General features: G+C 42.9%; 1 protein-coding gene across 14 annotated transcripts in view; it reads left to right on the forward strand.

Moving 5' to 3' along the window:
* Nucleotides 1-23247, forward strand: part of kmt2ca (lysine (K)-specific methyltransferase 2Ca) — a 489348-nt gene that overhangs the window by 279581 nt on the left and 186520 nt on the right. For 13 of the 14 annotated variants that reach the window (XM_059639788.1, XM_059639789.1, XM_048520987.2 and 10 more), the window contains 3 exons: nt 8804-8967; nt 17867-17983; nt 22236-22933. In XM_059639788.1, coding sequence (XP_059495771.1) covers nt 8804-8967; nt 17867-17983; nt 22236-22933 — 979 coding nt within the window. The remainder of the gene's footprint in view (nt 1-8803; nt 8968-17866; nt 17984-22235; nt 22934-23247) is intronic. The other variant, XM_059639800.1, reaches the window with a different exon arrangement.

A 23247-nucleotide genomic window follows, 5' to 3' on the forward strand; every position in this document is an offset into this window, starting at 1 on the left:
CAAGATAACATGTTGTGAAGCTGAATGAACACAGCAGGCCAGGCAGCATCAGAGGCGCAGGAAAGCTTGATGTTTTGGGTCAGGACCTTCTTCAGAAATGGGGAAGGGAAAGCGGATTCTGAAATAAATAGGGAGATGGGGGAGGCGGTTGGAAGATGGATAAAGGAGAAGATAGGGTGAGAGGAGACAGACAGGTCAAAGAGGTGGGGTTAGAGCCAGTGAAGGTGAATGTAGGTTGGGAGTTAGGGAGGGGATAGATTAGTCCAGGGAGGAATGGGCAGGTCAGGGGGCGGGATGAGGTTAGTGGGTAGGGGATGGGTGTGGGGCTTGAGGTAGGAGGAATGGACAGGGAGGTGGGGACTAGCTGGGCTGGTTTTGGCATGTGGTCGGGGAGGGGAGATTTTGAAGCTTGTGAAGTCCACATGGGAACCCTGCAGCCCAAGGGTATCAAAGCGAAATATGAGATGCTGTTCCTGCATCTTTCGGGTGCAGTCACTGTGGCAATGCACTGTGAACTGTGTAGGTGTTCCGCAAAGCGATCCTGCGGAGGCTTAGGGACCGCTTTGCTGAAGACCTATGCTCAGTTCGCAACAAACAGCAACACCTCCCAGTCGTGAACCATTTCAGCTCCCCCTGCCAGCTCCTCAGACAACATGTCCATTTCTGGGCCTCCTGCATTGCCACAGTGACTCCACCCGAAAGATGCAGGAACAGCATCTCATATATTTCGCTTGGGAACCCTGCAGCCCAAGGGTATCAATGTGGACTTCACAAGCTTCAAAATCTCCCCTCCCCGACCACATGCCAAAACCAGCCCAGCTAGTCCCCACCTCCCTGACCATTCCTCCTACCTCAAGCCCCACACCCATCCCCTACCCACTAACCTCATCCCGCCCCCTGACCTGCCCATTCCTCCCTGGACTAATCTATCCCCTCCCTAACTCCCAACCTACATTCACCTTCACTGGCTCTAACCCCGCCTCTTTGACTTGTCTGTCTCCTCTCACCCTGTCTGCTCCTTTTATCCATCTTCTATCCACCTCCCCCTGTCTCCCAATTTATTTCAGAATCCCCTTGCCCTTCCCCATTTCTGAAGAAGAGTCCCAACCTGAAACGTCAAGCTTTCCTGCTCCTCTGTTGCGGCCTGGCCTGCTGTGTTCATCCACCTTCACACTTGTTATCTCAGATTCTTCAGCTTATCCAGTTTCTACTATCTCTGACACGCAAGATCAGTTTGTGATTTCGCATTTTCTTTTGTTTACTTTCTCCTTTCTTGCATTTTATGGCTTTCTTCGCTTGTGTCCTTTTGACATATTAAGTGCCTTCTCCATCTAAGATTTGAACATGATTCATGCAAGCAGCCACTTCTGTAAGGCTTGTGATTCAGTTTAATTATTAATTCTCTGAGGATGTGACAAAACACATCAATGAAGGTAGAGCAGTGGGTGTGATGTATATGGATTTTAGTGAGGCATTTGATAAGGTTCCTCATGGCAGGCTCATTCAAAGTAAGGAGGTGTGGGATTCAGGGGAATTTGGCTGTTTAGATTTGGAATTGGCTGTCCAAAGAAGACAGAGGATGGTAGTACATGGAAAGTAATCAGCCTGGAGCTGAGTGACCAGTGGTGTTTGGCAGGGATCTGTACTGGTTCTTCTGTTTGTGATCTTTATAAATAACTTCGATGAGGAAGTGGAAGCGTGGGTAAGTAAGTTTGCCGATGACATGAAGGTTGGAGGAGTTGTGGACAGTGTGGAGGGCTGTTGTAGGTTGCAACGGGACATTGACAGGATGTAGAGCTGGCGAAGAAGTGGCAGATGGAATTCAACCCAGAAAAGAGTGAAGTGATTCATTTTGCAAGTTTGAATTTGCTTGCAGAATAGAGTTACTGGCAGGATTCTTGGCAGTGTAGAGGAACAGAGGGATCTTGGGGTCCATGCCCATAGATCCCTCAAAGTTGCCACTCGAGTTGGTAGAGTTATTAAGAAGGCATATAGTGTAATGGCTTTCATTGGCAGGGGAGTGGAGCTTAAGAGCCACAAAGTTAGGCTGCAACTTTATATGGTTAGACCACACTTGGAATATTGTGTTCAGTTCTGATCGCCTCATTTATAGGAGGGATGTGGAAGCTTTAGAGGGGATGCAGAGGAGATTTACCAGGAAACTGCCGAGGCTGGATGGCAGGTCTTGTGAGGAAAAAACAAAGTACAAAGAAGATTGCAGCACAGGAACAGGCCCTTTGGCCCCCCAAGCCTGTGCCAATCGAGATTCTCTGTCTAAACCTGTCATTTATTTTCTAAGGATCTGTATCCCTTTGCTCCCTGCCCATCCATGTTCCTGTTCTGATACATCTTAAAAGACACTATTGTGTCTGCGTCTACCGCCTCTGCTGGCAGTGCGTTCCAGGCACCCAACACCCTCGTGCATATCTCCCATAAACTTTCCTCCTCTCGCTTTGAACTCATGACCCCTAGTAATTGAGTCTCCAACTCTGGGAGACAAAGCTTCTTGCTATCTACCTTTTGTAGACCTCAATCAGGCCCCCCCCTCAATCTCCATCTTTCTAATGAAAATAATCCTAAACTACTCAACCTTTCTTCATAGCTAGTGCTCTCCATACCAGGCAACATCCGAGTGAACCTCCTCTGCACCCTCCAAAGCATCTACATCCTTTTGATAATGTGGGACAGACCTGTACACAGTACTGTAAATGTGGCCAAACCAAAGTCTCTCACAACTGTAACATGATCTGCCAACTCTTGTACTCAATACCCTGTCGAATGAATGAAAGCATGCTGTATGCTGCCTTGACCACTCTATTGACCTGCATTGCCACCTTCAGGGAACAATAGACCTGAACACCCAGATCTCCCTGTACATCAGTTTTCCCCAGGACTTTTCCATTTAATGTATAGTTTGCTCTTGAATTAGATCTTCCAAAATGCATCACCTCGCATTTGCCCGATTTGAACTCCATCTGCCATTATCTGCCCAACTCTCCAATCCGTCTATATTCTCCTGTAATTTCTGACAGTCCCCTTCACTATCTGCTACTCCACCAATCGAAGATTGCAAACTTGCCAATCAGACCACCTCTCCCTTCCTCCAAATCATTTACATATATCACGAATAACAGTAGTCCCAACGTAGATCCCTGTGGAACACCACTGATCACAAGTCTCTAATTTGAGAAAGTCCCTTCCACTACTACTATGCCTCCTGTTGCCTAACCAGTTTTACATCCATCTAGCCAGCATACCCTGGACCCCAAGATGATACAATGTGAGGCTGGATGAACACAGCAGGCCAAGCAGCATCTCAGGAGCACAAAAGCTGACATTTCGGGCCTAGACCCTTCATCGGTGAGGGTTCTGGAATAAATAGGGAGAGAGGGGGAGGCGGACCGAAGATGGAGAGTAAAGAAGATAGGTGGAGAGAGTATAGGTGGGGAGGTAGGGAGCGGATAGGTCAGTCCAGGGAAGACGGACAGGTCAAGGAGGTGGGATGAGGTTAGTAGGTGGATGGGGGTGCGGCTTGGGGTGGAAGGAAGGGATGGGTGAGATGAAGAACAGGTTAGGGAGGCAGAGACAGGTTGGACTGGTTTTGGGATGCAGTGGGTGGAGGGGAAGAGCTGGGCTGGTTGTGTGGTGCAGTGGGGGGAGGGGACGAACTGGGCTGGTTTAGGGATGCGGTGGGGGAGGGGAGATTTTGAAACTGGTGAAGTCCACATTGATACCATTGGGCTGCAGGGTTCCCAGGTGGAATATGAGTTGCTGTTCCTGCAACCTTCGGGTGGCATCGTTGTGGCACTGCAGGAGGCCCATGATGGACGTCATCTAGAGAATGGGAGGGGGAGTGGAAATGGTTTGCGACTGGGAGGTGCAGTTGTTTGTTGCGAACTGAGCGGAGGTGTTCTGCAAAGCGGTCCCCAAGCCTCCGCTTGGTTTCCCCAATGTAGAGGAAGCCACACCGGGTACAGTGGATGCAGTATACCACATTGGCAGATGTGCAGGTGAACCTCTGCTTAATGTGGAATGTCATCTTGGGGCCTGGGATAGGGGTGAGGGAGGAGGTGTGGGGGCAAGTGTAGCATTTCCTGCGGTTGCAGGGGAAGGTGCCGGGTGTGGTGGGGTTGGAGGGCAGTGTGGAGCGAACAAGGGAGTCACGGAGAGAGTGGTCTCTCCGGAAGGCAGACAGGGGTGGGGATGGAAAAATGCCTTGGGTGGTGGGGTCGGATTGTAGATGGCGGAAGTGTCGGAGGATGATGCGTTGTATCCAGAGGATGGTGGGATGGTGTGTGAGAACGAGGGGGATCCTCTTTGGGCAGTTGTGGCGGAGGCGGGGTGTGAGGGATGTGTTGCAGGAAATGCGGGAGACGCAGTCAAGGGCGTTCTCGATCACTGTGGGGGGGAAAGTTGCGGTCCTTGAAGAACTTGGACTTCTGGGATGTGCGGGAGTGGAATGTCTTATCGTGGGAGCAGATGCGGCGGAGGCGGAGGAATTGGGAATAGGGGATGGAATTTTTGCAGGAGGGTGGGTGGGTGGGAGGAGGTGTATTCTAGGTAGCTGTGGGAGTCGGTGGGCTTGAAATGGACATCAGTTACAAGCTGGTTGCCTGAGATGGAGACTGAGAGGTCCAGGAAGGTGAGGGATGTGCTGGAGATGGCCCAGGTGAACTGAAGGTTGGGGTGGAAGGTGTTGGTGAAGTGGATGAACTGTTCGAGCTCCTCTGGGGAGCAAGAGGCGGCGCCGATACAGTCATCAATGTACCTGAGGAAGAGGTGGGGTTTGGGGCCTGTGTAGGTGCGGAAGAGGGGTGGCCCTGGGCACCCGCATGGGCCCCAGCTATGCCTGCCTCTTTGTAGGTTACATGGAACAGTCCCTCTTCCGCACCTAGACAGGCCCCAAACCCCACCTCTTCCTCCGGTACATTGATGACTGTATTGGCGCCGCCTCTTGCTCCGCAGAGGAGCTCGAACAGTTCATCCACTTCACCAACATCTTCCACCCCAACCTTCAGTTCACCTGGGCCATCTCCAGCACATCCCTCACCTTCCAGGACCTCTCAGTCTCCATCTCAGGCAACCAGCTTGTAACTGATGTCCATTTCAGGCCCACCGACTCCCACAGCTACCTAGAATACACCTCCTCCCACCCACCCTCCTGCAAAAATTCCATCCCCTATTCCCAATTCCTCCGCCTCCGCCGCATCTGCTCCCACGATAAGACATTCCACTCCCGCACATCCCAGATGTCTAAGTTCTTCAAGGACCGCAACTTTCCCCCCACAGTGATCGAGAACGCCCTTGACCGCGTCTCCCGTATTTCCTGCAACACATCCCTCACACCCCGCCCCTGCCACAACCGCCCCAAGAGGATCCCCCTCGTTCTCACACACCACCCCACCAACCTCCGGATACAACGCATCATCCTCCGACACTTCCGCCATCTACAATCCGACTCCACCACCCAAGACATTTTTCCATCCCCACTTCTGTCTGCCTTCCGGAGAGACCACTCTCTCCGTGACTCCCTTGTTCGCTCCACACTGCCCTCCAACCCCACCACACCCGGCACCTTCCCCTGCAACCGCAGGAAATGCTACACTTGCCCCCACACCACCTCCCTCACCCCTATCCCAGGCCCCAAGATGACATTCCACATTAAGCAGAGGTTCACCTGCACATCTGCCAATGTGGTATACTGCATCCACTGTACCCGGTGTGGCTCCCTCTTCATTGGGGAAACCAAGCGGAGGCTTGGGGACCGCTTTGCAGAACACCTCCGCTCAGTTCGCAACAAACAACTGTACCTCCGCATCGCAAACCATTTCCACTCCCCCCTCCCATTCTTTAGATGACATGTCCATCATGGGCCTCCTGCAGTGCCACAATGATGCCACCTGAAGGTTGCAGGAACAGCAACTCATATTCCGCCTGGGAACCCTGCAGCCCAATGGTATCAATGTGGACTTCACCAGTTTCAAAATCTCCCCTTCCCCCATCGCATCCCTAAACCAGCCCAGTTCATCCCCTCCACCCACTGCATCCCAAAACCAGTCCAACCTGTCTCTGCCTCCCTAACCTGTTCTTCCTCTCACCCATCCCTTCCTCCCACCCCAAGCTGCACCCCCATCCACCTACTAACCTCATCCCACCTCCTTGACCTGTCCGTCTTCCCTGGACTGACCTATCCGCTCCCTACCTCCCCACCTATACTCTCTCCACCTATCCTCTTTCCTCTCCATCTTCGGTCCACCACCCCCTCTCTCCCTATTTATTCCAGAACCCTCACCCCATCCCCCTCTCTGATGAAGGGTCTAGGCCCGAAACGTCAGCTTTTGTGCTCCTGAGATGCTGCTTGGCCTGCTGTGTTCATCCAGCCTCACATTGTATCATCTTGGATTCTCCAGCATCTGCAGTTCCCATTATCTCTGATACCCTGGACCCCATGCAACTTCACTTTCTCCATCAGCCTGTCATGGGGAACCTTATCAAACTCCTTACTGAAGTCCATGTATATGACAACTACAGCCTTTCCCTCATCCATCAACTTTGTGACGTCCTCAAAGAATTCTATTAAGTTGGGAAGACATGACCTTCCTTGCACAAAACCACATTGTCTATCACTGGTTAGCCCATTTTCTTCCAAATAGGAATAGATCCTATCCCTCAGTATCTTTTCCAGCAGCTTCCCTACCATTGACGTTAGGATCACTGGTTGGTAACTACCTGGATTATCCCTGCTACCCTTCTTAAACAAGGGGAATACTCTATTGTCGTACTCTTGCTCTTTATAAATGAATAAAAGGCTTTGGGATTTTCCTTAACCATGTTTGCTAAAGATATCTCATGTCCCCTTTTAGCCCTCTTAATTTCTCGTTTCAGATTCGTCCTACATTACCAATATTCTTTCAAAGCTTCATCTGTCTTCAGTCTCCTAGACCTTATGTATGCTTCCTTCTCCCTCCTAGCTAGTCTCACAATTTCACCTGTCATCCACAGTTCCCAAATCTTGCCCTTTCTATCCCTCATTTTCACAGGAACATGTCTCTTCTGCATGCTAATCAACCTCTCCTTAAAAGCCTCCCACACATCAAATGTGAATTTATCTTCAAACAGTTTCTTCCAATCTACACTCCCTAGATCCTGCCAAATTTTGGTATAGCTGGCCTTCCTCCAGTTTAAAATGCTTCCTTTAGGACCACTCCCATCTTTGTCCATGAATGTTGTGAAACTTAGGGAATTGTGGTCACTATTTTCAAAGTCGTCCCCTACTGTAATTTCAACCACCTGGCTGGGCTCATAATCGTTCCATAATCTGTTTACATATTTGTACCTCAATCTCATGCTCGCTGTTGGGAGGTCTGTAGTACAGCCCCAACATTGTTCCTGCACCCTTCCTATTTCTGAGTTCTACCCATATTGCCTCACTGTTCGAGTCCTCCATAGTGCCTCCCTTCAGTACAGCTGTGATATCCTCTTTGACCGGCAATGCAACTCCTCCACCCCTTTTACCTCCCTCTCTATCCCGCCTGAAGCATCCTTAAGGACAAAGAAAGGAAAGTTATGAGTTGAGTCAGAAAATGTGTGACATTCTTAACGCGTATTCCTGCTTGAAAGGTTGAGGGAGCTAGGGTTTTTCTCCTTGGAGTGAAGAAGGATGAGAGGTGACTTGATAGAGGTGTACAAGATGATAAGAGGCATAATAGAGTGGATACCCAAGGACTTTTTCCCAGGACAGAAATGACTATTACAAGGAGGGATAATTTTAAGATGATTGGAGGTAAGTATCGGGGCGATGCCAGAGGTAGGTTCTTTACACAGAGTGGTGGGTGCATGGAATGCGTTGCTGGCAGTGGTAGTGAAGTCAGATATGTTAGGGATGTTTAAGCGACTCTTGGATAAGCACATGGAGGATAGTAAAATGCGGGGTAGTTTGATCTTAGAATAGGATAATAGGTCGGCAAAACATTGTGGGCTGAAGGGCCTGTACTGTTCTCTGTTCTATAATCTTGTCTGCACTTTTATTCCTTCAGAGGATCGTTTGCTTAAAAGAAAAATGAGTTCTTTGTTTTTTAAATTATCAAATCCTTTTCAACATTTAATTGTTTTAACTGTCTTCACAGTGATGCTGATCACCTACTGTGGAGAGTCATTTGAGTATGCTGCCTTGGAAGACAGATTGTTAGCGGACAAAAGGAGATAATTCAGTCCTTTGCACTTTTAATCTCAAAACCCCACGAGAAATGTCTTGTATGAGATACTCTTCCCAGATTGAGCAGTTGGACAGTTGACCTATTGCCAGGATTGCATGTTGTTGCTGCTAGCCTACCACTAAAGCGAGCAAAAGTAGCTTTGTCTTTAACACTCCTTGTTCTGTTTCAGATCTTTTTGTTAATCATTTTGATATAATGGAATTGTTGTAAGTACTGAGTTTAAAAGTTGCATTGAACTCTTGTGTATGTTCTTCATTTGTAATGTACTGGGATGCAGTGAACTTGCAACCAATACTTTGAGCCTGAGTGAACACTAACTTAATTGGAAATTTAAAAAATGAAATTTATTGTCTGTTTTGATTTCAGTTTTTTGTCTGTTTGGTTTATTTGTTTTTCTGAACTGTTTATTTTTCATGATTATTTCTCCCCACTCCTTTCGTAGTTCAGCTGATTCAGAATAGTCAAGTGAATTTGGAGGCATCATGAATTGCATGTCCCAGGGAAGTTGAAGAATCGTTATCCTGATTCATGTATGATTTTTAGGTTTATTGAAAATTTTCAACACTCTTTTGTGCTCCCCTTTCTAGATGGGTTCACATAGAATGTGACAGATCTTCAGAGAATACTGAAGATGCTTCACTAAAGGAATGCTACATCTGTACCATATGTAAAGAAACAGAGGTTGCAATGGAAAATATTCAATCTTGTGAAAATATCGAAACTGTTCACTCTGTTCAAGAAACTGCCATAGGTAAGAACATAAGTACATACTAAAAGTTAACATTTAAAAGTAATGCATTTTATTGAAAAACTGGAATAAAATGACTTGGTGTGTGAGTCAGATTTGAGCACAGCACTTAATATGTTAGCAAAATTCCTCTGGAGGCTGGAGCAACTAACCTATTGGTGAGCTGCAACAGTTTTAAAAAGTAACCCTATTTTTCTAACTAGTCAGTGCTGATTATTAGTGCCTTGTTCCCTTTTTGAGCTATGGCCTGATTATGTTATCCCACTCCTGCCCAAACAGCATGCTACTAATCAAGAGAATAGCCTGACTGTAACAAAGGGCAAGAATGACAGATGTGAAAAGGTCTCAAACATGCCTTTCCTACTAATTCAGTGAATGCTGTTGTGTCTGATAAAACTGGCCCAGATGGTTAATGGCAGACTAATTGGGAAGATTGGTGAGTTATTTTAGACGAGAGTCCATATTTGAGGCCATAAATTGTTCTGAATTCAATAACACCCACTACATAATTTGCATTCTCTTAGCAGTATGCAGTTAGATTATCAGTTTGCTATTGTAGAATAGTATTTCATAGCAATTGTCTACCATGTAGTAAGGCCAACTATTTTAAGTGAATTTCCCACCAGCCTATACCATTGCTAAATATTGATATGTAAGTTTTTAACATTCAAATGCTTTTTAAATTCGTGACTAAACTATAAAATGAAATTCTTTCTTGTTCTTTCCGTTTTAAAATTATTTTTAAGCATCCATGCAGTGGAAGTTAGTAAGAGTTTGTTCTCTATTGCTAGTTTTTGAATGAGTTAGGGTGAGATGGCTTATCAAGCACGTTGTCATTTGCACAAATCTGCTACTGGAAAAGGATTAATTTATATTTAACATTGTCTAAACATCATTTCTGAAAACCTTTTCTGAAGAAAAGTCTAGGCCTGAAATGTCAGCCTTCCTGTCCCTCTGCTGCTTGGCCTGCTGAGTTCATCCAGCTCTACACCGTGTTATCTCATTGCCAATTCAACAGCTTTTTAATTTGCTGCTGGGCTTAAAACTTTGCATTTTGGGCATGCCTGCTGGTGTTGACCAATCCGAGATCAGATGGACAGCAGTTAAACATGAGTTAAATTGAGTTTATGGCACTGTAACAATCAGCTTTGACAATTTATCGTTGAAACTAGGAACAAGTATAGTTAATATGGCCCTTCGAGTCTACTCCGCCATTACTGTATCATGGCTGATCTTTGATCTCAATGCCATATTCATGCTTTTTCTTCATACTCTGCCTTTAAAATCGAAGAAATTATTCCCGTCTTCCGAGAACGTGTTCAGTGACTTGGACTCCACAGCTTTCTGTGATACAGAATTCCTCATGTTTATTAATCTTTGAGTGAAGAGATGTTTCCACACCGCTGTTTCATACGGTCAACTCTGTCCCCGATTCAAACTCTGTAACCAGGAAAAAGAGCCTTCTTGCATCTAGTCTGCCCAGTCTTGTTACAGCTTTCTGTTGTGATCAGATCCCTCTTATTGATTTCAAAGATTGCAAGTGGCACTAAAATTAGAGTCATTGAGTCAAACAGCACAGCAACAGACCCTTTGGTCCAACTTATCAGTGCTGACCAAGTTTCCCAAATTAAACTAGTCCCACTTGCTTTCATTTAGGCCATACACTTCTGGACCTTTCTAATTCATGTAACTGCCCAAATATGTAACTGTGTATGCATCTACCACTTCCTTCGACGCTGCATTCCATGTATGAATCATCTTCTCTGAAAAAATTGTCCCTCAGATCTCTTGTCAATCTTCTCACTTCTCACCTTAAAAATACTCCCTCTAGTTTTGACCTCCCCTACTGTAGGAAAGAGACATTTACTATTCACCTTTTTCGCTGGAGCCGATCGTGCCTGTTTTATAACTCAAACCCTGCAGTACCAGCAACATTCTTATGAATCTTTTCTAAGCCCTCTCAAGTGATATCCTTCCTGTGGCAGGGTGACCAGAACTGCAAATAGTACTCCAGAAGTGGCCTCACCAGTGTCCTGTACAACCTCAACATGATGTCCCGTTTCCAGGTTTGAACAGTGAAGGCAAGCATGCTAAATTCTGCCTTACCCATCCTGTCAACCTGTGACACAGCTTTCAAAGAGCTATGTACCTGAACCAATTGGTGTCTCTTTTGGACAACATTCCCCAGGCCCTACCATTAACTTTGTAAATCCTGACTTAGTTTGTCTTAGCAAGATTCAATACCTCACGTTTTTCCGAATTAAACTGCATCTGCCACTCCTCAGTTCATTGGTCCAGTTGATCAAGTTCCGTTTGCAATCTTAGATGATCTGCTTCACTATCCATTGTACCACCAATTTTAGAGTCAACTGCAAACTTATTAATCATCTCATCCAAATTGTTTGAGAAGCACAATGTGGAATTTTTGGGCAGATGGGTGGCAGAAGTGTGAGATGATGCATTTTGGTTGGAAGAACATTGAATAATAAATGGGATACAATTTTAAAAGACAGGTAGAGGGTGTAGTTATTAAAACATATAGTGTCCTTGACATTGTTAATGGTGCTTGGAGTACGAGCAATCAGGTGATGTTGAACTTTTTAAGCCACTTGTTAGACTTCACCTGGAGTATTGTGCACGGTTTTGGGTGTCCCGTTATGGTAAAGATGTGAATGTATGAGAGAGAGTGTGGCAGCGATTTACAAGAATAGTCCAGGAATAAGAACATTCAGTTATGAGGATATGTTGAAGTTGGGACAGTTCTCCTTGGAGAGAATGAGGCTGAATAAAATAGCTAGAGAGAACATAGAACATTACAGCACAGTACAGGCCCTTTGGCCCTTGATGTTGTGCTGACCTGTCATACCGATCTCAAGCCCATCTAACCTACACTATTCCATGTACGTCCATATGCTTGTCCAATGACGACTTAAATGTACCTAAAGTTGGCGAATCTACTACCGTTGCAGGCAAAGCGTTCCATTCCCTTACTACTCTCTGAGTAAAGAAACTACCTCTGACATCGGTCCTATATCTTTCACCCCTCAATTTAAAGCTATGCCTCCTCGTGCTCGCTGTCACCATCCTAGGAAAAAGGCTGTCCATATCCACCCTATCTAACCCTCTGATTATTTTATATGTTTCAATTAAGTCACCTCTCAACCACCTCTCTAATGAAAACAGCCTCAAGTCCCTCAGCCTTTTCTTGTAAGACCTTCCCTCCATACCAGGCAACATCCTAGTAAATCTCCTGTGCACCCTTTCCAAAGCTTCCACATCCTTCTTATAATGCGATGACCAGAACTGTACGCAATACTCCAAGCACGGCCGCACCAGAGTTTTGTACAGCTGCAGCATAACCTCTTGGTTCCGGAACTTGATCCCTCTATTAATAAAAGCTAAAACACTGTATGCCTTCTTAACAGCCCTGTCAATCTGGGTGGCAACTTTCAAGGATCTGTGTATATGGACACTGAGATCTCTCTGCTCATCTACACTACTAAGAATCTGTGAGAATCTGTTCATGCTCGTAAAAGGAACATGACAAGAGGGCATTGATCTATGAAAGAAGGAATAATAATGTCAGAAAAAAAAAATCATAGTGAGTAGTGGGATGTGGAATGGATGCCTGAAGAAGAGATGCTGACGGTTCAGTTGAGGCATTCAAAGGAGCATTGGATGATGATTTGGAGTGAAATCGTGTACGAGGGTGTGGGAGGGGAACATGGGAGATTGGCATTAAGTAAATGATGCTCTCTTGAAGACCCAGTGCAGGTGCAATAGGCTGAATGACTGCTTCCTGTACCATAAACATTGAAATTCCAAGAAAATGGATGTGTAAGGAGGTTTTTTACGATCTTCCTTGCAAATAATAACTGAATTTTTCGACTTGTACGAGTAATTTTCATCTGAATTTGGTGGCTTACTTTTGTACATTTGAATAGGATGCAGGATTTTGTGTTCTTCCACCTGTCAAATTTTCTCCCTTTGATAAAATCATTGGATCAGTGGCAAGAATCAAAGACATTGGCAATCCATTATTACACTCAGTTGTTACTTGTTGTTTGAGTCTGCGCATCAAGTCTAAGTAGCTTTTAGGCTGCTCATAGACATCAGCTAAAAGTAATCCTGTGCTCACTCAACATGCACGCTTGACAAGAGGGGCCCTACGTAGTCACTTGAGAATTATGGCTAATCTTATCTCCTATTTCTGAGGACACAACACTGATGGTTTTGCCTTAATAAATGGAAATTTATTCAAAAGGAAAGTAATACCATAAGGAAAGTTCAGTAAGGCCATATTATTCAATGCAAAGGGAAGATTGAACAAAAATATTCTAGACCAAGTTTTCATCTGACTTTGGAAGCAAAACTTTACTGTACTTGTCCTTATTTTCCCAGAAGTGGACTGTTATTGTTTTTAAATATAATACTTCTCATGGAATGAATCCATCACTAATGAGGCCAGTATCTATTGCTTAATTGTCCTTGAAGGGAGTATTCTCTGGGTCTGGAGTAGACCAAACCAGGTAAGGATAACAGAACAGGAAGGTGAACTATTATCAGAATGGGGATAGGTTGAGAAAGAGGGAGGTGCAGCAAAACTTGGTCTCCTTGTACACAAATTGCTGAAAGTAAGCACGCAGGTGCAGCAGGCAGTGAATATGGCAAAATATATGTTGGCCTTCGTAGTGAGAGGATTTGGTTGAAGGTGCAGAAATGTCTTCATGCTGCAGTGTTTCAGTGCTTTTGGTGAGACCACACCCAGAATATTGTGTGCAATTCTGATCTCTTTATCTGAGGAAGGATGTTCTGTTTATGCAGGGAGTGCAGCAAAAATTTACCAGACTGATTCCTGGGGTGGCAAGACTGACATAAAAAAACGAGCCTAGATCAGTAATGATTTTCTTCACTGGAGGTTGAAGAATGAGAAGAATATTTCATGGATACCTATAAATTTCTAATGGGACTAAACAGAGTAAATGCAGGAAGGCTGTTATCAATGACAGTGAAGTCCAGAAACACGGATCACAGTCATCAGAGATCACAGATTCAGTGCATATTGGGCTGAGATGAGGAGAAACTTATTTTCGCCCAGATAGTGATGAACCTTTGGAATTCCCTGCTGCTTAAAACAGTTAGACCTTTTCTGAAGAAGGGTCTTGACCCAAACATCAGCTTTCCTGCTCCTCTGATGCTCCTTGGCCTTCTGTGTTCATGCAACTCTACACCTTGTTATCTCAGATTCTCCAGCATCGGCAGTTCCTACAATCTCTAGACTAAAACAATGTTTTCAAGAAGGAGATTGATGTAGTTCTTTGGGCTAAAGGGATTAAAGGGTACGTGGAGAAAGCAGGAACAGGGTACTGACTGGATTGGTCAGCCACAATCAGCACATAAGGCTTGAAAGCCGAACATTTGACTCCTCCTATTTGCTGTTTCCTTCCCCAAAGGAAAGTGACAATTACCAATGGCTTTAAGGTCACCATGACAGAGTCTAGTTTAAGTTCCAAACTTTATTAACTGACTTAAGATTCCAGTGTCCCCACAGCTTTAGCTTGGGCCTCTGGAATACTAGCCCAGTGATGTTGCTACTAGGCTTCCATTCCCCTTTAGTTGCTGCATCATACGTCAGTTGTCCCCAGTATGAATCCATGAACTAAATTAATCTGCTTACTGGAATCTTCTAGTTTCATTGACATTCAGTGTTTTATTAACCTTTTTGAATAAAAGCCCAGTCTACTCTGTGGTTTCATCTAATGAACTGCTGCTAATTTCTGTATTGATGGCATTGCAAAATATTTTGTTTTTCACAACTTTTAATAAAGGCTAATTATTTTCTGTGAGGCTTGCTGTGGATTAATGTATTTTCTGTATATTTTTCATTACAAAGTTGAAGGCAAAGGAGAACCAAAGATATGTCAAGGGCAGCTAATTTAAATTTTACTGACAGCCGAAGGAATAATGGAAATATTATCCACCTGGAAATAGACTGCCTAGGGAAAAGAGAATCCAAGTTGGATTTATGTCTGGGTTGCAACAGTGATAACACTTCATAAGTGCTTAATTGGCTGCGTAGTAATGTTCCCTATCTAAATAAACTCAAGTATTTTAATGTAAAAATTTTACCATAAAAATCTGAATATGTTAGTTATTATTTGCATACACCTCCCAAGTATGTTTTGTGTTTGCGTTTCAGTGATGTGATTTACCATGCAGGCAAATTTTGTCAGGAAAGCCTCTCAGTTCTAATAACCATAAAATATATCTGTTAGGCTAGGGTCTAAGAAAGAGTAATTTCCCCCAGGCTCAGGACATGCAAAATATAGATCTTTAAAGAGTGGAAATAATTGCAATGAGTGTGACAACAAATAGAATATGTAGCGATGGAACGGAGCAGGTTGGATAGAACTGATGTCCCATTGCTCCATGTCAAGTCAGAGAAGAATGTGCCACCAGAGATTCTGGAAGCCAATCACTTTGTAGGAATTGATAGTTCTTTTGATTTGTACTCATCTAATTTTTATTTGCATATCTTTCTTGATTAAAATTCTCTTATAAACAACAGCCAACAGCTGTCATATTTGTGATAAATACAGAAGTTAGAGTGAAAAATGCCCTATGCTTGGTAGGACACTTAACATGATGTTATCTTGCCAAAATAATTTAATCACACAGTCACTTATCGGATGTGGCTCATGGATCCAGCCCCTGCCTAAAGACATCCTGTTTTAGCTTCCAAGCTGGCATTACTTTTTTTCAGCAACTTTGATGTTGAGGATGAACTTTGACAGCAATTATATAAATGTAACAGCCCTTATCTTGGAAAAGATCCCAGTTTCTGAAAAAAGTGTGTTCTATGCCAGCAGCGTCAAAGCTTTAGTGTGCCAGGTGAAAGGTAAACACTGGTCATTTTGCTGAAGTAACAAATTGAGACACAAGATTTTTAGATGCTGGTTAATTTGGCATTCTAGTTGGCCCATGTAAACTGACATTGGGGAAACGAAGCATAGACTGAGTGTTTTGCAGAACATCTACGTTCTGCTCACAAAAGAGACCCTGAACTACCTGTTGCCTGCCATTTTAACGCACCACCCTGTTCCCTGGCAGAAATCTCTGCCTCTGGCTTGCTGCAGTGTTCCAGTGAAGCTTAATGCAAGCTGGAAGAATAACACCTCATTTTCCGCTTGGGGACCCTGCAGCCCTCTGGATTCAATATCGAGTTCAATAATGTTAGGGCCTAAGCATTCCCATATCCCAGCCCCTTAGCCCACATGCCAGGCTTTTTTGCCACGGATCCTGCCATTACACACTATCTAGTATTAGTCACTAATAGTCCCACATTAACAACTATTCACTCTCCCAGCCTGATTGTTAGCAACTCTTCGTCTGTCCAACTATTCTTCTCTCTCTTTCAGCTCTATCCTGTCGTTGACACCCTACCTCACCACCTCCCTATTTTCTGCATATAAATTGACATTTTCCCAGCCACCATCAGTTCTGAGGAAGGGTCACTGGACCCGAAATGTTAACTCTGATTTTTTTTCTTTTCCGATGCTGCCAAACTTGCTGAACTTTTCCAGCAACTTCTTTTTTTCTCTAATAAGGACCTGCCAAAGGTTTTGAAGACCAAACATGTCCGACTAGAAATCAGTTCATTACATTGCTACTACCTAGTCACAAATTAGTTGATTGACATGTGAATAATTAGAAAGAATAAATGGACTGTGTTTAGATTTACAGGAGCATTAATTCTGCTCAGTTGACACAGCATGCATCAGTTCAAAAATTACACAGTCTAGTTGTCTGTCTCTGCAGATGTTGCTGGACCTGCTGATTTTTTTTCTCCAGCACTTGTGTTTTTATCTCTAGTCTTCACTAGTTTTCAGCAATCACAAAATGCACAAGAATTTGTCCAATTTCATGATAGTCACAGAGCCAGCTAGCAGCCCTTACAAGGTTTGATCCCTTTACCACGAGAGTCATATCAGAATTTTAATCTTTCCTTCGGTTGCTTGCATGTGGTTTATTGTTTCAAAACATCCCCAAAGTTTCCTTTTAGAATAGTGGGAAAATTGTTAGAAAGTGAAACTAGGACTGGTGGGCATCGCCTCAAAATAAAGGGAAGCAGATGTAGGACAGAGGTCAGGAGAAACTTCTTCAACCAAAGAGTTATGAATCTGTGGAATTCCCTGCACAGTGGAGCAGTTGAAGTTACCTTGCTGGATGTTTTTAAGGCAAGGCTAGATAAATTTTTGAACAGTCAAGGAAGTAAGGGTTATGGTGAGTGGGTCGGTAAGTGGAGCTGAGTCTTGAAAAGATCAGCCATGATCTTATGAAATGGCAGGGCACGTTCGAGGGGCCAGATAGCCTACACTTGCTTCAAGTCCTTATGTTCTTATGTCAAGTATAGCAAGTTGATTAGTAACCTGTTGAACCGCAGCTATCAGTGTCGCAACTAGTTTTTAGTACGTTGCATATAGATGTTGTGATCCTCTGATATAAGCTTATCATTTTGTACCAAGAGTTTCCCTCATAAATTTGTGTTTGGTAAATGTTTTAAGTGTTTAAAATACTTTCATGCCCTGAAATAGATTTAGAAATCTGTGCAAGTTATTTCTGATGTGAAGTGATTTTCTTATTGGTTCTTGCGAAAGCTAGTCATTAATGTTCAGTGTTAAGTCAGCAGTTTAAATATTGAGTGCAAGGCTGTATACATTTTAATTACATTTAATAATGCTGCTACTAACAGAAGTCAGCATTTTTGATGAAAAACCACAATGTCTTTATGAGGTAAGAACTCTTCATTTTATTGAAACTAAGATGTTCAATTTACATCTGATTTTGATAAGTAGTATTTAGGCTTTGGCTTCTTTTTGTTTTGATATTTCAAAACATGTAGGTGTTGTTGAAATTAGTGGAACTATGAAAGAACAATTATCACATGAAGAAAGTGTTCATAAGCCAGCCAATGTCTTTAACCACGCAGGCGATCAAACCACAGTGGCAAATGAAAATGGTAAGAACTGTCATGTTTAATTGATTTTCCTTATTGAATTAAGAACTGCACTGATTGCTCACAGCATAGTATGTATCTTATCTCTTAATTCAATCTCTCCAAGTAGCAGAAAAGCATATATCTTCTAAGTAATGATGAGGAAATATGAAGTCACTTTGGCTCCTGAATAACATTTACTTAGGTGACATAGTGCACAGTGGTTAGCAATGCTGCCCTCACAGTGCAAGGGACCTGGGTTCGGTTCTAGCCTTGGGTGACTGTCTGTGTGGAATTTCAGTGTTCTCCCCATGTCTGTGTGAATTTTCACCAGGTGCTGCTGTTTCTTGCCACAACCCAATGATGTGGAGTTTAGGTGGATTGGCCATCTTAAATGGGGATAGGGTAAGGGGCTGGATTGCTGTTTGGAAGGTCAGCACAGACACAGTGAGACAAATGGCCTCTTTCTACAGTATATCGTTTCTGTGAGCACTCTAAATGCAGTCTCAAAATGCCCTACTTGGGTATTCAAATCCCCTCATGATAAATGATAGCATAGCTCTCCTGATTACTAGTTCACTCATGGGTTGTGGGCTTTGCTGGCTCGGCCAGCATTTATAGGGCACTTAAGAGTCTACCACATTGCTATGGTTCTGGAGTCACAAATCGGCCAGACCAGGTAAGGATGACCAGTTGCCTTCCTTCCCTGAAGGACAAAAGTGCAATAATCATTACATGGTCATTGCATTGTTACATGTTCTCAATTTGGCTAGCTTTACTTCAATTTCAGATTTTACTGAATTCAGTTTGAGTATCTGGTAGGATTTGAGCCCTTGTCTCCAAGACATTAGCCTGGGGTTTTGGATTACTAATGCAGTGATATTACCACTGTGCCACCCCCTCCACTATTCTGAACCTGCATCACTACCAGCCTTTAACTTAATTCAGCAATTTACTCTGATCAACTCTGTTTGCGTGCCTTTACAGTTGTCTTTTGAATTTAAAAAATAGTTTCAGTAAAATTCCCCTGACCTTAAAACTGAAAGTAAAATGTTATGGTTGCTGCTGTCTACAGGTACCCGCACCAAGAGATAGTTAATTAATCCTATTTTATTGTACAACAGTAGGTTGAGTATCACCTCCTCTCTGGTTCACGTGAGAATGTGCTGTTTTGAGAAGCTACCTTGAAAACATTGCATGAACTCCTCATTTGACTACTCTGCCATTTAACTTTTCTAGTAAAGATATTGATTAAAATCACCGTGACTATCATCATGTGATTATTGTTGGGAGTCTGTAGACAACTCCCAGTGGTGACTTTTTGTTTTCATTTTTTTCACATTTCAAACTAAAGGATTTGCACGCCTTGGTTTTGTAAGCTTAGGTCATCTCTGTCTATTGCACTAATACCGTTATTAAGTAACTGAGTCACGCTTCCACCTTTTACTACTTTCCCATTATTTGTATATGTTCTGCATCTATTGATTCAAGTCTCAATCCATGTCATCCTGCAACTATGTCTTTATAATGGCTACCAGATTATACCTATTCATTTCAGTTGGCACAAAAGAGAGCCTGCCTGAATATTTATCCGTTCTTGAAGGTCCCACAGTCCTGATGATATATCCAGTTCTTTCTCAAGCAGGTGAAGTGTTATCACCTGCGCTCTTCATTCTGAAAATCCATTGCAAATATTTGATCACAGTTTATATGAGAATCATACCACAAGATGGGATTCATAGCAGTATTGTGCTAACTTTACCTGTGTTCCCCTGCCATCGTATCACAATTTATTTGAAAGTAATAAATTGCATTTGCAAGTGCAACTCTATAAACTCATTTCTCAGATGTTTTCTTCAAGCTGAAAATGCTAGATTTCTCCTGTCATTTCCAAAGATCTCACTTGGAAGTTTTGTACCTCAATTCTACCTTTCTACCTCAATTGCATGATGTCGTCCTGATTTTTTAAAAAATTCCTTCAGGTGTGGGCATTGCTAGTTAGATGAGCATTTAGTCCCCTTCCCAAAACCACCTCAAGCTGCTGTTCTGCTGTGAGGGAGGTTGATACACTAACAGTGCTGTTAGAAGTATAGTAGTCAGGCTGCAGCCCAAGCAGTCAACCAAGTCACACATTTTGTTCATTAAAGTTTGGCATTGCATAGTCTATGCTTAAATCACACTACCCTGAATAATTTTAGCTTTGTCTTCAAATCTGGACTCGAATTCAATGTAACATGTTTGAGGCCTTGATACAAATTAGGAATTGCTCTCTTTAGACTTCAGTCTTTCAAATTCAAATCTGTTGCCAACCATGGTATTATCAAATAACAAATAAACTTTAATAATTCCCAGACTTGTCAACTGATCTGATCTCATTTTGTGAAGCCCGTATCTATATCAGCCATCACTGGTTCACTGAATGTAAATTTTAAGTTGCTGACACATGCTGTGTAACAATTTTATCAAGTCATTTAAATGCAACTGAGTCATTAAACAGTTGCCCTGATCTAACAAAGGTAATATTTCAATGTTTATTGATGTACGATCCATTCTTAAAATGTGTTCAGTTTCCCCCCAAAGCTCTTTGAATAATTTTTCACAGTAGCAACTCTTGACTGAGAGTAATATTGAGTTTATTGAGTCACAAGTCCAAAGATATTGGGCTAGTGGCACCTGTTATGATTGATTTTGGAAACGTTATTACAGTGAAGTATGTTCAAGGTAAGTGTAGCAATTAAAACTACACTCTGTTTATTTCTTCAGACTATCATAGGAACCCAAGTAATTTGGTTTAAAATTTTGCCTTTTATTTGTTCTCAGAATGTGGGAAATGCTTATAAGGCCATTCAGTCAGTTGCGTGGTACAGGGCTAGAGTTGTATGACGGAGACTATGGAAGATTTTTGATTCCAGTTCTTAAATAATTGGATTTTTACCCATGTTTGAACAAGGCTGAAATGAGTTCAGAAGCTGAGTGGTCCAGGAAGAACGCAAACTGGGCTTCATTGAGTAGGTTACTTTATTACTAAGCAGGTGCTTTTTGAAAGCACTGTTGAGACTTCATCTGATGACAGGGGCAATGCTTTGAAAGCTCATGATTCCAAATAAACTTGTTGGACTGTAACCCGCCGTCGTCTGACTTCTGACCTTGTCTACCCCAGTCTAACACTGGGAAGGGTGGACGCTGGGAGGTTGTTTCCGTTAGGCAGGGAGACTAGAACCCATGGGCACAGCCTTAGAATTAGAGGGGCTAAATTTAAAGTGGAAATGAGGAAACATTTCTTCAGCCAGAGAGTGGTGGGCCCGTGGAATTCATTGCCACGGAGCGCAGTGGAGGCCAGGACGTTGGATGCCTTCAAGGAAGAGATCGATAAATTCTTGATCTCTCAAGGAATCAAGGGCTATGGGGAGAATGCAGGGAAGTGGAGTTGAAATGCCCATCAGCCATGATTAAATGACGGAGTGGATTTGATGGCCTGAATGGCCTTACTTCCACTCCTTTGTCTTATGGTCTTATACCTGCACAAGATGATACCTTTCATCATTTAACTGATGAGTTGCTGTTGTGCATGTTATAGATTGTACACACTGTTGCCACTTTGCATCAGTAGTGGAGGGAGTGAATGTTTAATTGGTAATCAATTTTTGATCTGTACTATCCATTTTTGAGAGAAATCCTGAAGAGTTCAGCCTGTTAAGTAAGTATAATTGGGATTTTAATGATATCCTAAGTTATAATCAGTGCCGAAGACTCTTCCTAGTCCCAGGAAATGAACGTTATAGTAAAAATCTTAGAATTGAAAAAAATAATATTATACTCGAAGGTTTACAACACATGAAAGATAATAACCACTTTGTAGTTTACTATATGTGGGAACTCTTTAATGATTGACTTACCTTGTTTGATGTCATAATTGTTGCTGGGCCCCTGGAGATATCCTTGAATTAGTGCAAGATTCAAATTAATATCAGGAAAGCTAAAATTCACGCCGTACAGCTCTCTGCATTGGTAACCTCATTGTGGAAAGCTTCGTTTTGAGGTAATTGGCAAAATGTGTTTTGTTTGCCAAAATCAAAATCTAGGCCATTGTTTTGAAACACATATCTATTTGTTTAGCATTCAAAGGATTTGCCTTTAACAAAAAATAAATAAATTATGTAAGAGCATCCAAGGTGGCCACATAATTCAGCTTTACATGTTTTGCTGGAAGTTTATCTAGTGTTTAGCACCTGTAAAATATTAGTTTTATTTCATTCAAAATATTTTGTGCTTGTAGATTTGGCAGTCGTCCATACAGCTGATTTAGCAAAGGAGGCTTCAGTCTCTGAAAAAGCGGTTCAGCAGCATGAGTATCCATCTCCTGTGACAGATGTTCAAGAGCTTAAAGCGACTGAAAACAAACCTGAAACACTAGAGCAACCTCAGCTGGATGAGGAAATACAAAATTTGGAAGAAGTTGTTGAAGGATCGGTGCTTGTGAAAGAAGAGCATCAGTTATGTGAGAATAAGTCAGAACTATTGGAGATTTCTGTCCTAGAAGTGTCTCATAAGGAGCTCATACGAGAAGATACACTGATTAAGGAGAGCCCAGCAATTCTATTACAAGATAACGTGCCGCCGAAGAGTGAAGAAAAAGTTTCTCAAACATGTCTCAGTAGCAGCATTTCTGAGGCAGAAAAAGCCCCTAGTGAAAATACACCAGATATGAGTTTACCTGTTGAAAGCAACACTGTCAAAACCTTTGGAGAAACCAGCAATAACTACACACAGAACGACAAGTCAGGCATTTCTTCCCAATTTGTGACAGTTTCAGTTGGAATTTCTCCTGTAACAAATGTGTCTTGCACTTTAGCTGCAGGCACTTTCTCAGGAATTCCTGCATCAACGTTCGTACCCATAGTTCCAAAAATAGGCATGGGAAAACCAGCTATTACCAAAAGGAAGTTTTCTCCAGGAAGACCTAGAATGAGACAGGTAAACTTTGATCTTTAATCAGTTAAGTGTATGCAAAGTTTGAACATGACAGTTTGTCTGATATGATTGGAAAATTGCTCCATAATGTCTCTATTTTGTGTTATGAAGTTGCAAGGTGCATCAAGAAATAGTGACTAAGAATTCAGGGTCTAGAAGGTGACAGCAAGCAAACATCGATGTTTCTTTTCTGTTGCGTTTTCTATGCTATAACTAACAGATGGTAATGGTAATATAATTTCAATAATGTAAACTATATATAGAGTCCTTCGTGGTGACCTCAGCTGGTGCAGCTATTGAACCTGTGCTGTTGGCAT

This window comes from Stegostoma tigrinum, chromosome 2 (genome assembly GCF_030684315.1).
Source record: "Stegostoma tigrinum isolate sSteTig4 chromosome 2, sSteTig4.hap1, whole genome shotgun sequence".
NCBI classification, from domain to species: Eukaryota; Metazoa; Chordata; class Chondrichthyes; order Orectolobiformes; family Stegostomatidae; genus Stegostoma; species Stegostoma tigrinum.